Raw genomic sequence first — 15,275 nt, forward strand, 5'->3', positions numbered from 1 at the left:
TACCCGCCATCTTTCATTAGTGTATAGAATAATCTTAGAACTATAATCAAAATATCTGTCAAACTTAAAATAGGTTTAAAAGGGATAACTGAAGACTTAAATGATTTCAAATTAATGGTATTTAATCTCCCTTATTCTAATAATGTGTTGTTAAAATTTTATCATGATAGTGATTTCTTTCTTTTATTTCAAATATTTTGTATAATTTTGTAAGGTTTGTCTGGTGAAGAAGGAAACAGATGTAATATTGTTTTTATGAATGAAATTAAAAAATAAGAAATATAAATGAATAATGTTCTAAATGTTTCACTTGATATTAAATGTTTTATTTTTTAAACTGATTCTTTTACTATTTAAAATACAAAACGAAACACGTAAAAGGCTATCACAAAAAAATAGGGTACATAAGAAGTACACTCTTAATAAAATATTATTTTTTTCTTAGTTATTAATAAATTTGAATTTATATAGTGCATATTACAATAAATTTGTCCTAAAATAAATCCTGTAATTTTTAATTCAATTATCTTATACCAATAATGAATGTTTTACATTTTACAATAATAAATTGTAAGTATGACATTGAAAATCCTCTTATATTTAAAAAACAATTTTACAAAGAAATTGGAAAAAATAATTTTCATAAAAGTGATATTCTTGATATGCAATGTGTAGATGATTAAAAGTAATGATCCCTTAATGCAATGTAAATTAATTTTATGACAATACAATTCTGAGACATAGTAGTATAGACAAGTCTGGCATTATTTATTATGCATTTTTTAGACTAAATTTTAAAAAAATAGAATTGATTTGATAGATCTAATAGTTTTGATGTTATAAATATTTTATGAGTAAAAGGTAAGTCAAAAATTTTATATTTCATACTTTAAACCCTCATTTTATCTAAAGAATTATTTCAAAGGACTATTTTATTGAATTGAGCATAGAAAATTAAATTAGAAGAAAAGCCTTACTTGTTTAGATAGCAATGTCATTTGCATAAAGTGGTATAAGTCATAAAATTGTACTTTCTACACATGTACTTGTAATGTACTTTCTATAAATTTCCGAATTGCTTAACTATTAAATCAAACAGCTTGGTTTTATTCTCATTCGATTTTGCCTATACATAGATAATGATACCGGACTTGCCCAGCTAGCAATGTTATATAGTAAATATGTACAAATAAACTATACTTTTATACATAAAACATAAATAACTTCTATAACATCAGTCACTTGATTCAATGTAAAAAAAAAATCTTAAAGATTCTAGATAGTATTTAAGTTCATCCCCCTTTTACCTCCTTATCCTTTTAGAGACGCAACACGAAATTCATTGATATCTTAATATAATTTTATATTATGAAGTAGAAATCATAATCCTTTTTATACTATGCTACTTCACTAATTTCGAAATGAAGTGTCCAGAATTTTTATTTGCAGCTGAATAAAGACTTTAAAATGTACAAAATTAAATCAAAATCAATCAATATTCTACAGCGTCTGGGATTTCCTCTTCCTCCCTTTACGAACATCGTTGAGAAACTATGACATAATAGCATCACATGATAAAATAAAATATGAGCCAAAAGTTAAGATAAATAACAAAATATGGTAACCCAGTTACAAGCAACTGTTCGGGCAATTAAGCAACCCTATCGGTAACTCTGAACGGAGAAATTGCCTTTAGAGTTGCGGATAGAGTGGAAGTTTCACTTACGGTTGCTCTTATTTATTTCTCGTGTGATAGAGCCATAAGAATGACACAATATGATTATGAAAATTTATTTATTATTGTTGAGTAAGGAATATTCTCAAATTTAATGTCTAAAATAATTTCTTTCTGTAAGAAATAAAACTCTGAACATTTAAATGATTTTTTGTTAAAATAAATATAATTTTCATCAATATTTATATTTTGAGATTTGCACAGTTCTGTGATGTAGAGTTTATTTGGCACACTTAACCAAGAGTTTAATGTTTCTACAGGAAACTTGCAAACATTTGAACTAAATGCAATACACATGCTCCTCACTGCCTGCAGTCGAACTTGATTAAAAAGACAAAAAAATGAAAAGGATAAAATCAATGGTAATTTTTTCAAAAGTTTAAAAAATTTAATAAAGTTTCCTTCTGTAAATGCTAAGCAAGTAGCAATGGAAAGTTTAACAATAGGTTCTGAAAGATAATCTTTGAACAGGGGTAAGGCACGGTGAAAGATTTCCGAATTTACAACTTTCTGGGAAAGATATATTGCTATAAAATCACATAGGTTATTATTTTTAAATTTTGAATATAACATCATCAATTTTTCAAGGCAAATTGTTAGCTGTTTATTGTTTAGATGCATATCAAACACTGTAGATGGTTCCTCGCACAAAAGATATGATGATAATAAGTAAAATCTAACACATTTTTCAAAGATTACCAAAGTGTTTAAATCTTCAATCATTTGAATAGTTATGTCTTGACGAATTCCTTGTATACGATCGTTCACGAAGTCATAAACGAGTATATAAGGTATATTTTTTGGTATAATTTCATTTACTAAATAGTTCATAGTTGCTAATAAAACAGGTGAAGGGCGTAAATCTGATGGTGATGTATATGATTTCCCAGCAGCTGATCTAGTAAACTGTTTCACCACTTTGTCAGGATCGGCGATTTGTTTATCTTTAACATCAGTTTTCCTTTCAAAAATGTGTAATAAACCATTTCTTTCCCTCCATTTCATTTCGCTTACTGAACACATATTTAAGCATGTTCCTTCAACTGCTTTCTTTTGCTCACTTTTATCCATTATATTATTGTTTATCTAGTTTAATTTAAATCTATCCTATTATTTTAATTTTGTTGTTATCTCATTCTGATTTGACGTCTGCTTTGAATAGTTCAATCGGTTGAAATCCTTTCAACTTAAAGAATTTTATAGATTCTTTAAACTGGATTATCTTACATTTATTCACTACCATTATTCATTTCCGACTCAAACTCAGAAAACTGAAAATAGCTATTATTGAAACTATAACAGACTGAAAATGTACGAACTGTACAATCATGATAATTCTGCTTATGCTTACCAAATTTTTTATATTTAATCCATTTTCAAATTATATGGCTAATAAAAAATTATGCTGCTAATTTTTAAAATTAGAGTATGTATGATATATAAGTACAGAGAATTTTAAAAATTATTTATTCATTTTTTTATCCTCAGGTTGGGAATTGAAACCGTACAAACCTGAGAACAAAAACCTCCCATAATGCAACTCGAAATGGGTAAATCGCCATTTTAGAGGCTATTTGTAATCGTGGTTATTGTTTGTGCTCGCCAGAAATGCTAAATAACAGAACTGAAATCGATGAAAAATTCGAAAACTTGCTTTATACCAAATTCTTTAAACGCCCACATGTAACATTTTGTTACATCATTTCATTATAATTAAATTAACAAAAGACCACTGAAGGTCAAGTTTATATGGTTCTCTGTTTACAACTTAAATACATCGAGTAAAAAATAAATGACTACAAGTTTTAACTTGTTTCAACCATTATCCTGACACAAAGAGATAAAATTTGTGTTCATTGAAAAATAAATAGTAACTATTTACGTGTTTAAAAATGAGAAGTCTCTAATCCAGTTGATGAGTAAAGCAAATTAATCCTTTTTGCGTTTTATAAGTGCAAAAAAGACTCAAGTTTTTACGAGTATTGGGAATATTCCTCACTGATAGAAATCCAAAATGGGTTCAAGAATACCATCTGATAAAGTAAGTGTTTCTTTACTTAACCCATATTTTATAAATTGCATAGTCAGAAAATGAAACTCTTGTGTTTCTTTTTTAAAAGAGTGAGTTAAATCTTTTGACTCCTTCAGATATTTACAATATTATGAGTATAGTTATTAAAATATAGTTACAAAAATTTAGTGTAATAATTTGAAAAGTGTTCCAATTGCTAAAACTTCATGTAGTTATTTCTCACATAGTACAGAAGCTCTGTCCACAAAACATTGAAATTAAAAATATTTGCTGTTACTCAATTATCAAAATGCATGTGCTAATTGGAAATAACAAATGGAGAATGAACTGTATACTAGTACTTTGCATTTAAAATACTTTTATAAAATGCTCATTTCTATTTTAAAAATCTAATAACTTTTTTAAAGACTCGATATTTAGAAGGTTATCAAAGGTTTTCCTACTGTAAAAAGCACTTAGTTTTCCTTAAACTGCCTAATAAAAATAATCTAATTTGTTTTCTTTGTGTGAACTTCCATGTTTTTTGCTAAATGTATTTGAGTATAATATCGATGAAATAATTTATGTTATGAAAGTGATTACAGTATAAAAAAGAATAATGCAAAAAAAATTTTAAATTAATTCTTGAGGTAAGGTTTTGAAATGCCATCTCATGTAATGCATTGACTTATCAGCATGTGACAAAGTTTATTAGAGGTGTATGAGTTATCCCTATTGGGTACCTGCAAGTGGTGACATCAGATAGATTGTGGCACTTATCAATCAATTCAGAAGTTAATTAGGTTTGTCACACACATGTAATATCACTTACAGGTATCCAATTAAATCCGATTTAAATCACATGATGGTTAGGCACTTCACTTTTCCAGTTGTCATTGCAACTGAGGTTTTGAAAAGTAAGCTATTGCATATTAAAATATTTTACTATTAACAATAAGGTCTTGGTTATTATACTGACTACCAATTTCTAAATGTCCGTGGTTAACTATTAAACATCTTTTATTAATTTTTCCTCCTGTCAATAACTTTAGTTCTGATGGATAAAGTATGTTTAAATAAACTTTGTTACCATGTATTAATTTTTAAAAATCTTAATTTATTTAATAATAAAGTTACTTGATGATTTGTTTAATATATTATTTCCAATGACAAAGTTACTAGATATTTGAGTATTATCAAAGTTTTTTTTACTATAATATGCATCTAATTTTCCATTAACTGCCAAATAAAAATTTTAACAAACACTTTTTTTTCTCCTACTGAAGGGTCTTAAAGGAGAACCAGATAAGTGTGCATAACTTGTGATGTCTTGTTGTGATTCTTATTACTTCTTAATATTTCTTTAAAATAGTCTTGCAGTTTTAGCCAAATATGAAAAATAATAATACACATTCTTTTTACACTTTTTAATTATTTAAGGAAATTATTTTTAATGATAATGTATTTAACAATCATTAAGTTCACTCTTTTTTAATGGCAAATGGAAATTCAAATTAAATTTATGCAAAAAGCTTAATTCAATTTTTTTCATAAATGAAGCAGAAACTTAATTCAAGAAATAATGTAGTAACATTACTAGAAATAAATTGTTGCCATATAAAATTACATTCTTAAAAATGTTATAGAAGTTTGTATACCTCACAATTAAAAATTTAGCAGACTATTATTAAATGAAATATAAAATAATTAACACAAATTGTTTTTTGTTTGGTATTGTCTTTGGATACAAAAATATCATAATTGTGTGCAAAAATATATCGATCAGGAGTGTGAGGTGGGTCCAAACTTTCTTTGTATCAAACGATATGGGCCATATTTGCCAGGTTTTAGTTCCCTCCCATACTTTGGTGCTCACAAGGAATCATCCATCATATATATCTGGTTTCGTCACTTTCAAATTTTGTCAGCACAACAGAAACTAATTAGCATGTTTGAGTTCGCCGAACATGGAGTCCTAATACATAAAAATTCAATCATGAGTTAAAAAGTTATTCAGAATGCTCCTTTTTTTTTTTTCCAGCACTGTACATACAATTCAAACAAGAAGTATTGAGAATCAGAAATTATTACGCAACTAAATATCAAACAATTATTGTTAACCTCTTCAACTTTTCTTAAGCCGAAAAATCTGCCTAAATTATGGCCTAAATCAATATATAGATTGATATCAAGTAACAACTTTTCTGTAATATTAATTGACTAGTTATATAATATGTCAAGGATCTTAAAGTATAAATAGTATACCATGTTTTTTGAAAAAGCAGTTAATAGTTTCAATAATTTTGATCAGATTTTTTTTTTCATGATATGAATCATAATTATAGTAGTAAATATAATGGAATTATTGTGTATAAGTAAAACAGTTGCTTGCCTTCTAATAAAATGTCTCCAATTACAGAAAAAAGTTTGACTGTTTTTGATACTCTTGGATGGGTTTTTAACTCATCCTTTCAAAAATCCAACCCTGATTCGCACATGCGTTTGAATTGTGAGCGAAGATAGTTAATTATTTTATTTTACTCTGTCAATCACTATCTTAATGAAGAATAGACGTAAACTGATCTTCTCTTGATCTTCATTTAACATTTTAACTATATATTTTTTCATTTACAGGAAGATTTTTAAGTTTTTAACTTTTAATATTTCATGTTTTGCTTTTAAATTGATTTTAAAATTGGAGTTGAATTTTTACGAGGGTAAAACCTATTTTCACTGGGATGTGGTAGGAACAATTAACACGTGTTTATTTATTGACAGGTAGTAATTTGGTATTTATAACTGATTGGAACATATTTTTATATTTTAGCTAATATTAAGAAAGAATTATTGGATGTATGTGTACGAGAGGGTAAACCATTTGACAATTGATATGATGCAAGTTATCTTCTAAATTTTAATGCTAAAACAAAAATTTTTCAAAGCAAGATAAAGCAGATTTTTTCACAATTCGACACCTAGAAAATTAATAAAATTATTAGATTTTCAGTAAGAGCGAATCATTAAATTTAAATTAAAATAATATTTATAAATTATTACACCATAACATACCAGAACTTAATTATAGCTGCAAATGTAAGACACAAAAATCTCGAATAATCAAAAAGCTCAAATTTGCAGAATGTTAAAAGTATATAATTTAAAAAAAATTTTGTTGGAACATCCAAAATCTACTATAACGAAAAGACTTTTCATTTGGAAAAGTAAAAATTATTTAATTTATTTCCGAATTTTAATTTGTGTAATGATTTACAAAATTCGAAATTGCATTTTTTCACCTACAATATGCAAGAATACCACCTATAATATTAGAATTTAAAAAAATTTATACATTTTTATCCTATACTTCTGTAAACACAACGTTTCTGTTACTTTAAATAAGTAATTGTTATATTTAAATGTATCTCAAAGCAAAATATTAGTGCCTGAGAAGTTTGTCGAAAAAAGCCCGAAAAAATTCTGCCACAGGGGTATGTAACAATGGGTTTCCATGGCATAAAGTGCAACAGTGATTGACTATTAAAAGCCCTTCTCCATTGTACACACTTTTGCTTACAAAGCATGCAACAAAATTTCTAAATACAAACGAATTTTTCTTCTATTTGTAAAGATTACTTAGTCGGTGGTTGCCTACACATGTTTGCTTTATTAATGTTCTGGTTTAAGATTGTAAGTAAAAAATTAACTGAAATGATGTTATGTTCGTTTTCACTTTCCTATTATGATACCAGAAATAAATAAAAATAATTAATATTTATTTCTATTTCTTGCAATATTGCTTGCTCACTTAAACAGCAAAAAAAGAAAGAAGAAAAAGCATTTAAGCCCCCCCCCCACCCCGCAAAAAATTTATTTTCTTAGCAGTAGCCTAAGACCATTAATTTTAATATTAATAATTTTAATATCTGACATAAAATTATGTTGCTGGAGAAAGTTATTTATTTCAGAAAAAGCTATAATTGATAAATTTAGCTCATATATTATTATAGAGCCGGGGTTTCCAACATAAATGAGGCCGGGGACCGCAATTAAGACACTAGTCAAATGGCGGGCCGCAACTTTATCAAAAATTTATATAATACTCTTAATGCTAATTACTCTTTAATGCTAGAAGGAACATTAAACATTACTGACAGATTCTTAACAAGTTATATAAAACAAAAGTATTGAATTGCAAATAATACTAATAAATATTTTTTTGGATTCAAAACCTGATAAAGAAATTTTATTTATTTATTTATTTATTTTTTTGCACCGTTGATATGTTAAATTTCACAGAAACGAAGAAATTAGGTTTTTTTAAAAATGAAAGAAAAGTATTTTAAACCCATATGAAAATTGTCCGTAAAAAATGACAACTCATATATTTCAGTTCATGGGCAACATGCTCTGTGGGTGGCCTGCAGGCCGCCAGTTGGTAAACACTTATATAGCATAAAAACTGATTATAATTTATAAAGAATATAAATGTTTAATTGAGTTAATAATTTTTTAATTGACAGTAATTGTCAAAACAAAGAAAATTTAATATCCAAATAATTCATGAACATGATTGTTTGATCACTTATAATTTTATATGTATAGCTATTTATAAATACTCTGTTTTTTTAATAGCTAATAATTATCCTTACACTAAAATTTTGGGTTTTAGACTCTTGTAAAAAAGGGTTATTTGTCAGGACGGATGAAACCATGGTTAACTTTAAAAGTCTAAAACTGGCACCTGCTGCAGATGACCAAAAATATAATTAGGTTTAACCAAGACAATAATTAGGTTTAAATTATCCTAATTGATTCTGGAAAAATCTGTGTTATTGCTGTAAAATGTATTATTCTATTTATTAAATTATGTTAAATTTTTACATATCAATCTAAAAACCTTCAAACAAATGGTTCATTGCAATAAAAAAAGTGATAGTCACCAAACATGGAAAAAAAAAATAGACTTGAAAAAAAAAAGAAATTCTAACCAGCATTTCTACAAATTTTGGTTTAAAGATATTTAAAATTTGATTTTATGTGTCTAAGGGTTGCAAAAAACCCACTCTGAAAAACCCAATAAAACACACCCTAAAGTGGGTTTTTCTGAGATTGATTTCTTTTTTTATCCTCTGTTATATTAAAGAGCTATTCTATTGAAATATATATGTAGTCTAGCCTAAGAAAAATTAACCTATAGTGAAGAAACTAATTGTGTTGGACACTGGAGAGTCACCTTGCTGGCTAGATTTGACTGTATGGCCATTGATTATTCAGTGTCATTGATTCTCTTTTTATGCAAATAAAAAATTTTCCTCAAATATTTTTTTAAGATTAAAATATAAATAAAAAGTAATCCTGTGTTAAAATAAGTTTCAAATGTGTGATATATGTGAGTACATATAACATTTTGTATCGTGATGTCAGAAGAAACTTTTTTTAGACTTTCACATCAATTTATTTGTAATAATTATCTATATGAAGTCAATTTATAAAATAAATCTTAATTATTAATATTAAAATAAGCTTTTTTAAAATAAGGTACTTATCCCTGCCCTCTCTTTTGAAAACCCCCCATAAAAACATGAAAAGCCCAATAAAACCCACCCGGGTTGGGTTTTTCTACTAAACCCCGGGTTTTTTACAACCCGAGTGTCTTATCAGCATTGGCATGACAGCCCTTTGTGAGCCTGGGCCTTCCTCAGAAGCTTTTCCCATTCTGCCCTTCTCCCAGCAATTGTTTTCCAGTTCTTTACTTTTAGGATGGCAAAATCCTCATCTACACAGTCCTTCCATCTCTTTTTGGGCCTTCCTCTTGGCCTTTTATTGGAGGGGGTTGCATTAGAGACTCTCAATGCTGTTCATTCTGGGCTCATTCTCACTACATGCCCGCCCCATCTCATTCTACTTAATTTAATAGATTTAATGATATCATCGCCATCAAAGATCCTATATATTTCAAAATTATATCTCTTCCTCCAGTTGTCGTTATCGAGTATAGGTGATGAATAAATACTTAATTTACTTCAGAGATAATGAAGGTAATTTTTATATGCATATAGATTATAGATCGATCGATATAAATCCATTATACTTTGGGGATGTTTTGAAAAAAAAAGTTCTCTTTCAAATTTGGCAAGGTTTAGAATGGAGTGCAGAAATCCACGGCTTATACCGTCCTGTACAAAACCCTGTTACTCAAATTATGTCAAAATTTTAAAAAAATATTGTGGAAAATAAAAGGTTAATTTTTGAACACGAAACATACTGAAGACAAGCTTTTGTTTTAGTAAGAAAGTTTTATTATTTTTAATATTGTATTATTTATCCTTATGCAAAAATATAATTTAGCAATATTAAAAGGATATTTATTCATATTTAAAGATTAAGGTATTCACTTTTGTTGTTCAATGAATTGTGGAGCTTCAAAGGTTATAAATATTTTCCTATTCTATTATATTATTTCCCTTTAATAAGTTAAAGCAAATTGTATAAAAATATCAAATATTTTTTAATATATGTAATTATTATGTGTAAAATGGTTACACTTATAAAATTTTTATCTTTTACCAATGTTCAATGTTTTTGGGCACTTTAAGACAGTTTTAGTCAGTTTAGGACAGTAAAACCCATGTGTCCTGTCCAAAACTAGTTTAGGACGTACAAAACCCCAAAATGACTTTTTTTCAAGCAAAAAGTATAATGAAGATAACGTTTAATTTTGGTACGTATAAAACATGCAAAGAATTTATTTATTGAAAGGAACGACTATCTGCTATAAATCCCTAATATGTGCAGTTCCATAAATATGTATAATTTTACACTATTTCTTGAAATTTCCTTTAATTTAAAAATATTATGCAAATTAAATATAATTTCAATTAGAGATGTAATGATTAATCTTTGGCCATATATTCGGAAAAGTATTTTTCAAGAAAGTTTATTTTTTACATCACATTTTTTACTATACTTTATTAGAAATCGTTTTAACACATATTTGTTAAGTTCTAAAACTTTCATTAATTTTCTGAAAGACAAATGGAAAAGCGAAATTTGAAGCTTTGAAACTAAATTTCTTTACTCTGAACCATGAATTTTGTGGTGCTAAGTTGTTGTTTTTTTATATATATGTTCAAGTCAGTCAATTTGGGGTTTTTTCAGCACTTTGTTTTAAAAATTGAGAACTTTATTTGTTTCTATTTTGCTTGTTTTTCTGTTTTAACTATAGCTAAGAATTTTAACGAAGCGTTTCCAATACACTTTATTCTTTTATTGTCATTTTTTTCCGTAAAGTGAGCCAGATAAGTAGTAACATAGAAAACTGATTCTCAACGTTAAAATTATATTTCAGAAAAAGAAAGGAAAAAAAAACAATTATCTGTTTCTCCTTTGATTTTTTTTTGTTAACTTTTTTTATTATGATAGCATTTTTTAAAGAGCCTATCTAATAAACGTTATTCTTTTATAGTCACTTTTTTCTAAATATACGACTATGAGAGAAAGTTAAATTGAGATTTTTGACCTTATATCTTTCGTAAAAAAATTAAGAACGATTTTTGTTTCGGTTTTTATCTAATTTTTCTTTTCAAAAATATTGTTTTTATAGACGTTTGTAACATGACACGACATTTAAGAGAGTTTCTATTTGTTCACTTTTTCTTATAAATACGATAATTGGAAAACTTGAATTGTTTAGCTTTAAAAAAATTTCAAAAATTGAGATTGATTTTAATTTTTTCTATTTTGCTTTTATTTATAATCTTTATTATTAATCGAACCTTTAATAGGCGTTTTTATGATAGCGATGCATTTTTAAAAACGTTACTGATAAACATTATCTCTTTCAATGTGTTATGAATAATTTTTTTCCGGAAAATATTTTTAGCTTTAAAATTTTCTTTTAAGAATTAAAGGACAATTTTATTTTCTATTTCTTTTTTATTGAATTTATAACTTTAGTTNAAAAAATATATAAATTTTATGTATTAATTAAATTTCACATATGAATATAGGTTTTTGACATTTTCGTCATTTTTGACAGTGAGGTTTTTGACGTGACGGTTTAAACCATGGTTTAAACCGTCAAAAACTGTCACTTGTCAAAAACCTGCCAACCCTGGTTTTTTATAATAGCTGTTAGCTTTTTATTTATCTAAATTTTTTTATTATTTTCTTAATATCTTATTATTTTTATTGTCTTAAACATTTCTGTTGTAAGTTATGATTATTTTTCATTGATGACTAAACTTATGTATGGAATAAATATTTATGATTTTTTTAAAAAAAAAATGTTTTTATTCGGCTGCTGAAGATTCGGTCGATTTTTTTTGGCCGAATATTCGGTATTCGGCTAAATTACTATTCGTTACATCCCTGATTTAGAAATGACTTCTTAACAGCAATTAAATAATGATTTTAGTTATTTCATCACTGATGACTTCGCTAAACATTTAGACAGTTGGAAAATAATTTAAATAGGCATTCTTAAAACCATTTCTTTTAGTAATTTTTTTTTCAGTTTATATTATTTTTATATGGTGAATTCTTTTTTGGAGGAAAAAACATTTATCCCTAGGCAAAATTTGGTTTTGATTAAATTCCAATTAGAAACTAGCTAGATAACTCAAATTTTAACTGAGAAACTTTTAACGAAAAATTCGTTCGATTTAAAACAACGACAAACAGAATTCCTCGTCATATGCCCAAATTAAATAAATATTATCATCAATAAAATTTTAATCAGATAAATTGATAAAATTTTAACTGGAGTTCTTATCTGATGACTATACCTGTTTGAATAGTTTCCAGATAGAATTTATCGTCAATTGAACTTTCTGGCTAGCTGGATTACTCTTTGTTTCTACTAGAGCTCCGTGTCTGATGCTGTATACTAATTACAAATGTTTCTGAAATGGTGCATGATTTTATTTATTTATTTTTTATTATTTATTTATTTTTTTTAAATCACTTAATCGCTAAGCGAAATTTGGACAACGTTACTCTGCAATTAAAAGAAAATGAAAATTTTGCAAGTAGTAGTTTTTTTTTTTTTTTTTTTTTTTCCAAGCAAGAAGATTTACTTTATAAAATCAATTATTTTGTTTTGTAAGATTAGAAACCAAAAACACATCGCGGCTCTTTCGTATTTTCAAATTACTATATATCCAATTTCAATGGTGTACAATGAAAAGGAAAGAACGGTAATTGCAACATATAAAAATATTTTTAAAAACAAAACAAAAATTACATAATTTTATTTACAAATAATCTTGCTTATAATTTTTCGTCCCGTATTTACATAAAAGTGTATCATATTTAAATTATCAGAATTGTCAATCATATTATTTAGAAAATAATAAACAAGATAAATTTCTACAATATTCTAAAAATGGAACATAAATATTAAGCTATCAGTCTCTTTCGAGTTCTATCACTTTAAAGTAGTAGTTAATTGAATGTCAGTACCATATGTATTATCAATGCAGTAGGAGTTTTTGCGTAATGATTTAATCAAATTAGAAAAAAAGTTTTAATTTTGCCCATGACATGATCATCTTTGGTTATAGTTGGCATTCATGCTCTAAATAAAATGAAGGAGTGTATCTTATCTCAAATTACTGAGCCATTCAAAAACATCATTGACCTCCTTGTTTTAAGGACGATTATTTTAAAACTAAATTCGATGTATCTTTGTTTTTATTTGGACATATTAATATGCAATTTTTATTTATACATATAATGTAATGATGCTTAATTAATTTTTGTAATAGACACTACTGGTATTGTGGTAATTGGTGCAGTTTTAATGGGTACCAATTATACTAATGTAGGTACAATGTACTACAATTAATATTTAATGGGATAAACTTCTAAAAACATTTACTTAATCTAATAGCATATAACTACGAGAAATTGAGTTAATTTAACTTTATTAATTGTGTAGGTGTGTCTTTCAGTTTTGTTCATTATTTAAGTCCTATTTTGAAACAGTACTGTATTAACTGCAGCCCATCAGTTTCTCGTGTTCGCAAAGTACTATGAAGATGGGTGGTATAACTGAATTTACGAAGGAATTCTGTAATTAAAATTTTTTTAATTGAGTTATGAATCAACAAATCAATGTAAAATTTTGAATTTTCTTTGTTAAAAAGACTAATAGTGCATTATTACTTTTTTGTTACGTTTCAAATTTAGACAATTGTTTTATGCGCCTATGGTAAAAAGAAGCTGGATATCTTTTCTGATATCAGCAAAGGAAAAAAAAGTTAAAGGAAATCTTAAACCTCAGCAAACTTTAATAAGTAAATTAAGTAGGTTTCTTTTTCCCTTTTTGCCAATATATTGCCATTTAACACAAAATGCTTTTTTTTTCCCTGATCAAGGTGAATATTCTTTTTACAAATTTAAAACTGTAATTCGTTCAAGTACTAGAAATGAAAAGCTAAACAGTTAAATACTAATTTAATTAAGACTTTTTCCTCCTTCCCAAAAATACAAGTTAGTTGCGTTCCTGTTTGCTGCTCTGTAATTCGTTTTTTTCGCGTGATTTGTCACTTACGATGTGCGATTTTTATGTGCATTACTCATAAGTAATAATAATTATAATAAAGAACTGCTCGATTTCATTTTAAATATGTTTCTAATTTTAAAAAAAAAATTAAATTCACGTGATTGCAAATCATTGCGGATCCTCTCTGACTAAGTTAGACGATTGCCGTGATTGTTACATCACAGTTTCGGAATCACTTTGGCAGACAGTTGTTTTTCATTTTGTTATCGAACTCAAAGAAAATCATCTGCCGACTTGTTTTGGAATCGGCCGTGACCTATTGCAGGTAGGCGAAATGAGTCTGTCTCCTTCTTCCGGATTGATATTTACAGCCATAATGGCTGTCAACAAGGTGTAAACCGGTAGTAACAGGAAGTCCACTCTTCTTTTCTTATGCTTTACTGAGCTTAATATTCTATTTCTGAGATCTAAATAAGATAATTACTGCTTCATTGTTAATAAATTTGTATATTCTATTTTATCAAACTTCTGCGATTCACCATGCGTCTAATCATTCAATACGATTTCATTTTGTGTGAAAGAAGAATATTTATGGTGTGCTGTTGTTCTTTTGCAAATTGTTGATCTTTTTCTTAGATATTGAAGGGGGGAGTGTTCTGCCGGCAGCAGTTTGACGAAGCATTATAAATTTAAAAAATTTTTTTAAGAAAATGTAAAATATTCTAATTTATTATTGAAGATTTAAATAATTGGGCCTTCGCTGAATCAGGGCTGATTGTGCTCCGGAAAAAATCCGGATTTCCGGAGTTTTTGCTAACAGTGATCCGAAAGTTTCCGGAGATCGAAGGTTCAGCCGTTTCAAAAAATCATTGATCACTGAAGTTTCCGAAAATCAAATTTTCAAAGGTGGAACTTAAAAACACAGTTTATTTTATTTGTTTGTAAGAGAGAGCCAGAGAGATACTTTATAAGCTTATATTCATGATTAATATTCATTTTTTATCAGTAAATAGTTGTTATAA

The 15,275-nt window shown here is 27.1% G+C and overlaps 2 protein-coding genes across 2 annotated transcripts in view; one reads left to right on the top strand and one right to left on the bottom strand.

Moving 5' to 3' along the window:
- Nucleotides 1-1,777: 1,777 nt before the first annotated feature.
- Nucleotides 1,778-3,015, bottom strand: LOC107442532 (germinal-center associated nuclear protein). Its single transcript, XM_016056121.3, has one exon. It carries the CDS (start codon nt 2,804-2,806, stop codon nt 1,781-1,783), a length of 1,026 nt encoding a protein of 341 aa, XP_015911607.2. The 5' UTR covers nt 2,807-3,015; the 3' UTR covers nt 1,778-1,780.
- Nucleotides 3,016-3,607: 592 nt separating this feature from the next.
- The window catches only part of LOC107442526 (ubiquitin-like protein 3), a gene marked incomplete in the record, with an annotated part of 18,492 nt that continues 6,824 nt past the window's right edge, over nt 3,608-15,275 (top strand). Inside the window, 1 exon segment of the mRNA XM_043040215.2 lies at nt 3,608-3,776. Coding sequence (XP_042896149.1) covers nt 3,750-3,776 — 27 coding nt within the window.

This window comes from Parasteatoda tepidariorum, chromosome 5, assembly GCF_043381705.1.
Source record: "Parasteatoda tepidariorum isolate YZ-2023 chromosome 5, CAS_Ptep_4.0, whole genome shotgun sequence".
In the NCBI taxonomy this organism is placed as follows: domain Eukaryota; kingdom Metazoa; phylum Arthropoda; class Arachnida; order Araneae; family Theridiidae; genus Parasteatoda; species Parasteatoda tepidariorum.

What these genes read in the sequence shown, in the direction of transcription:
- LOC107442532 (XM_016056121.3), bottom strand. Translation starts at nt 2,806, where the DNA reads ATGGATAAAAGTGAGCAAAAGAAAGCAGTTGAAGGAACATGCTTAAAT.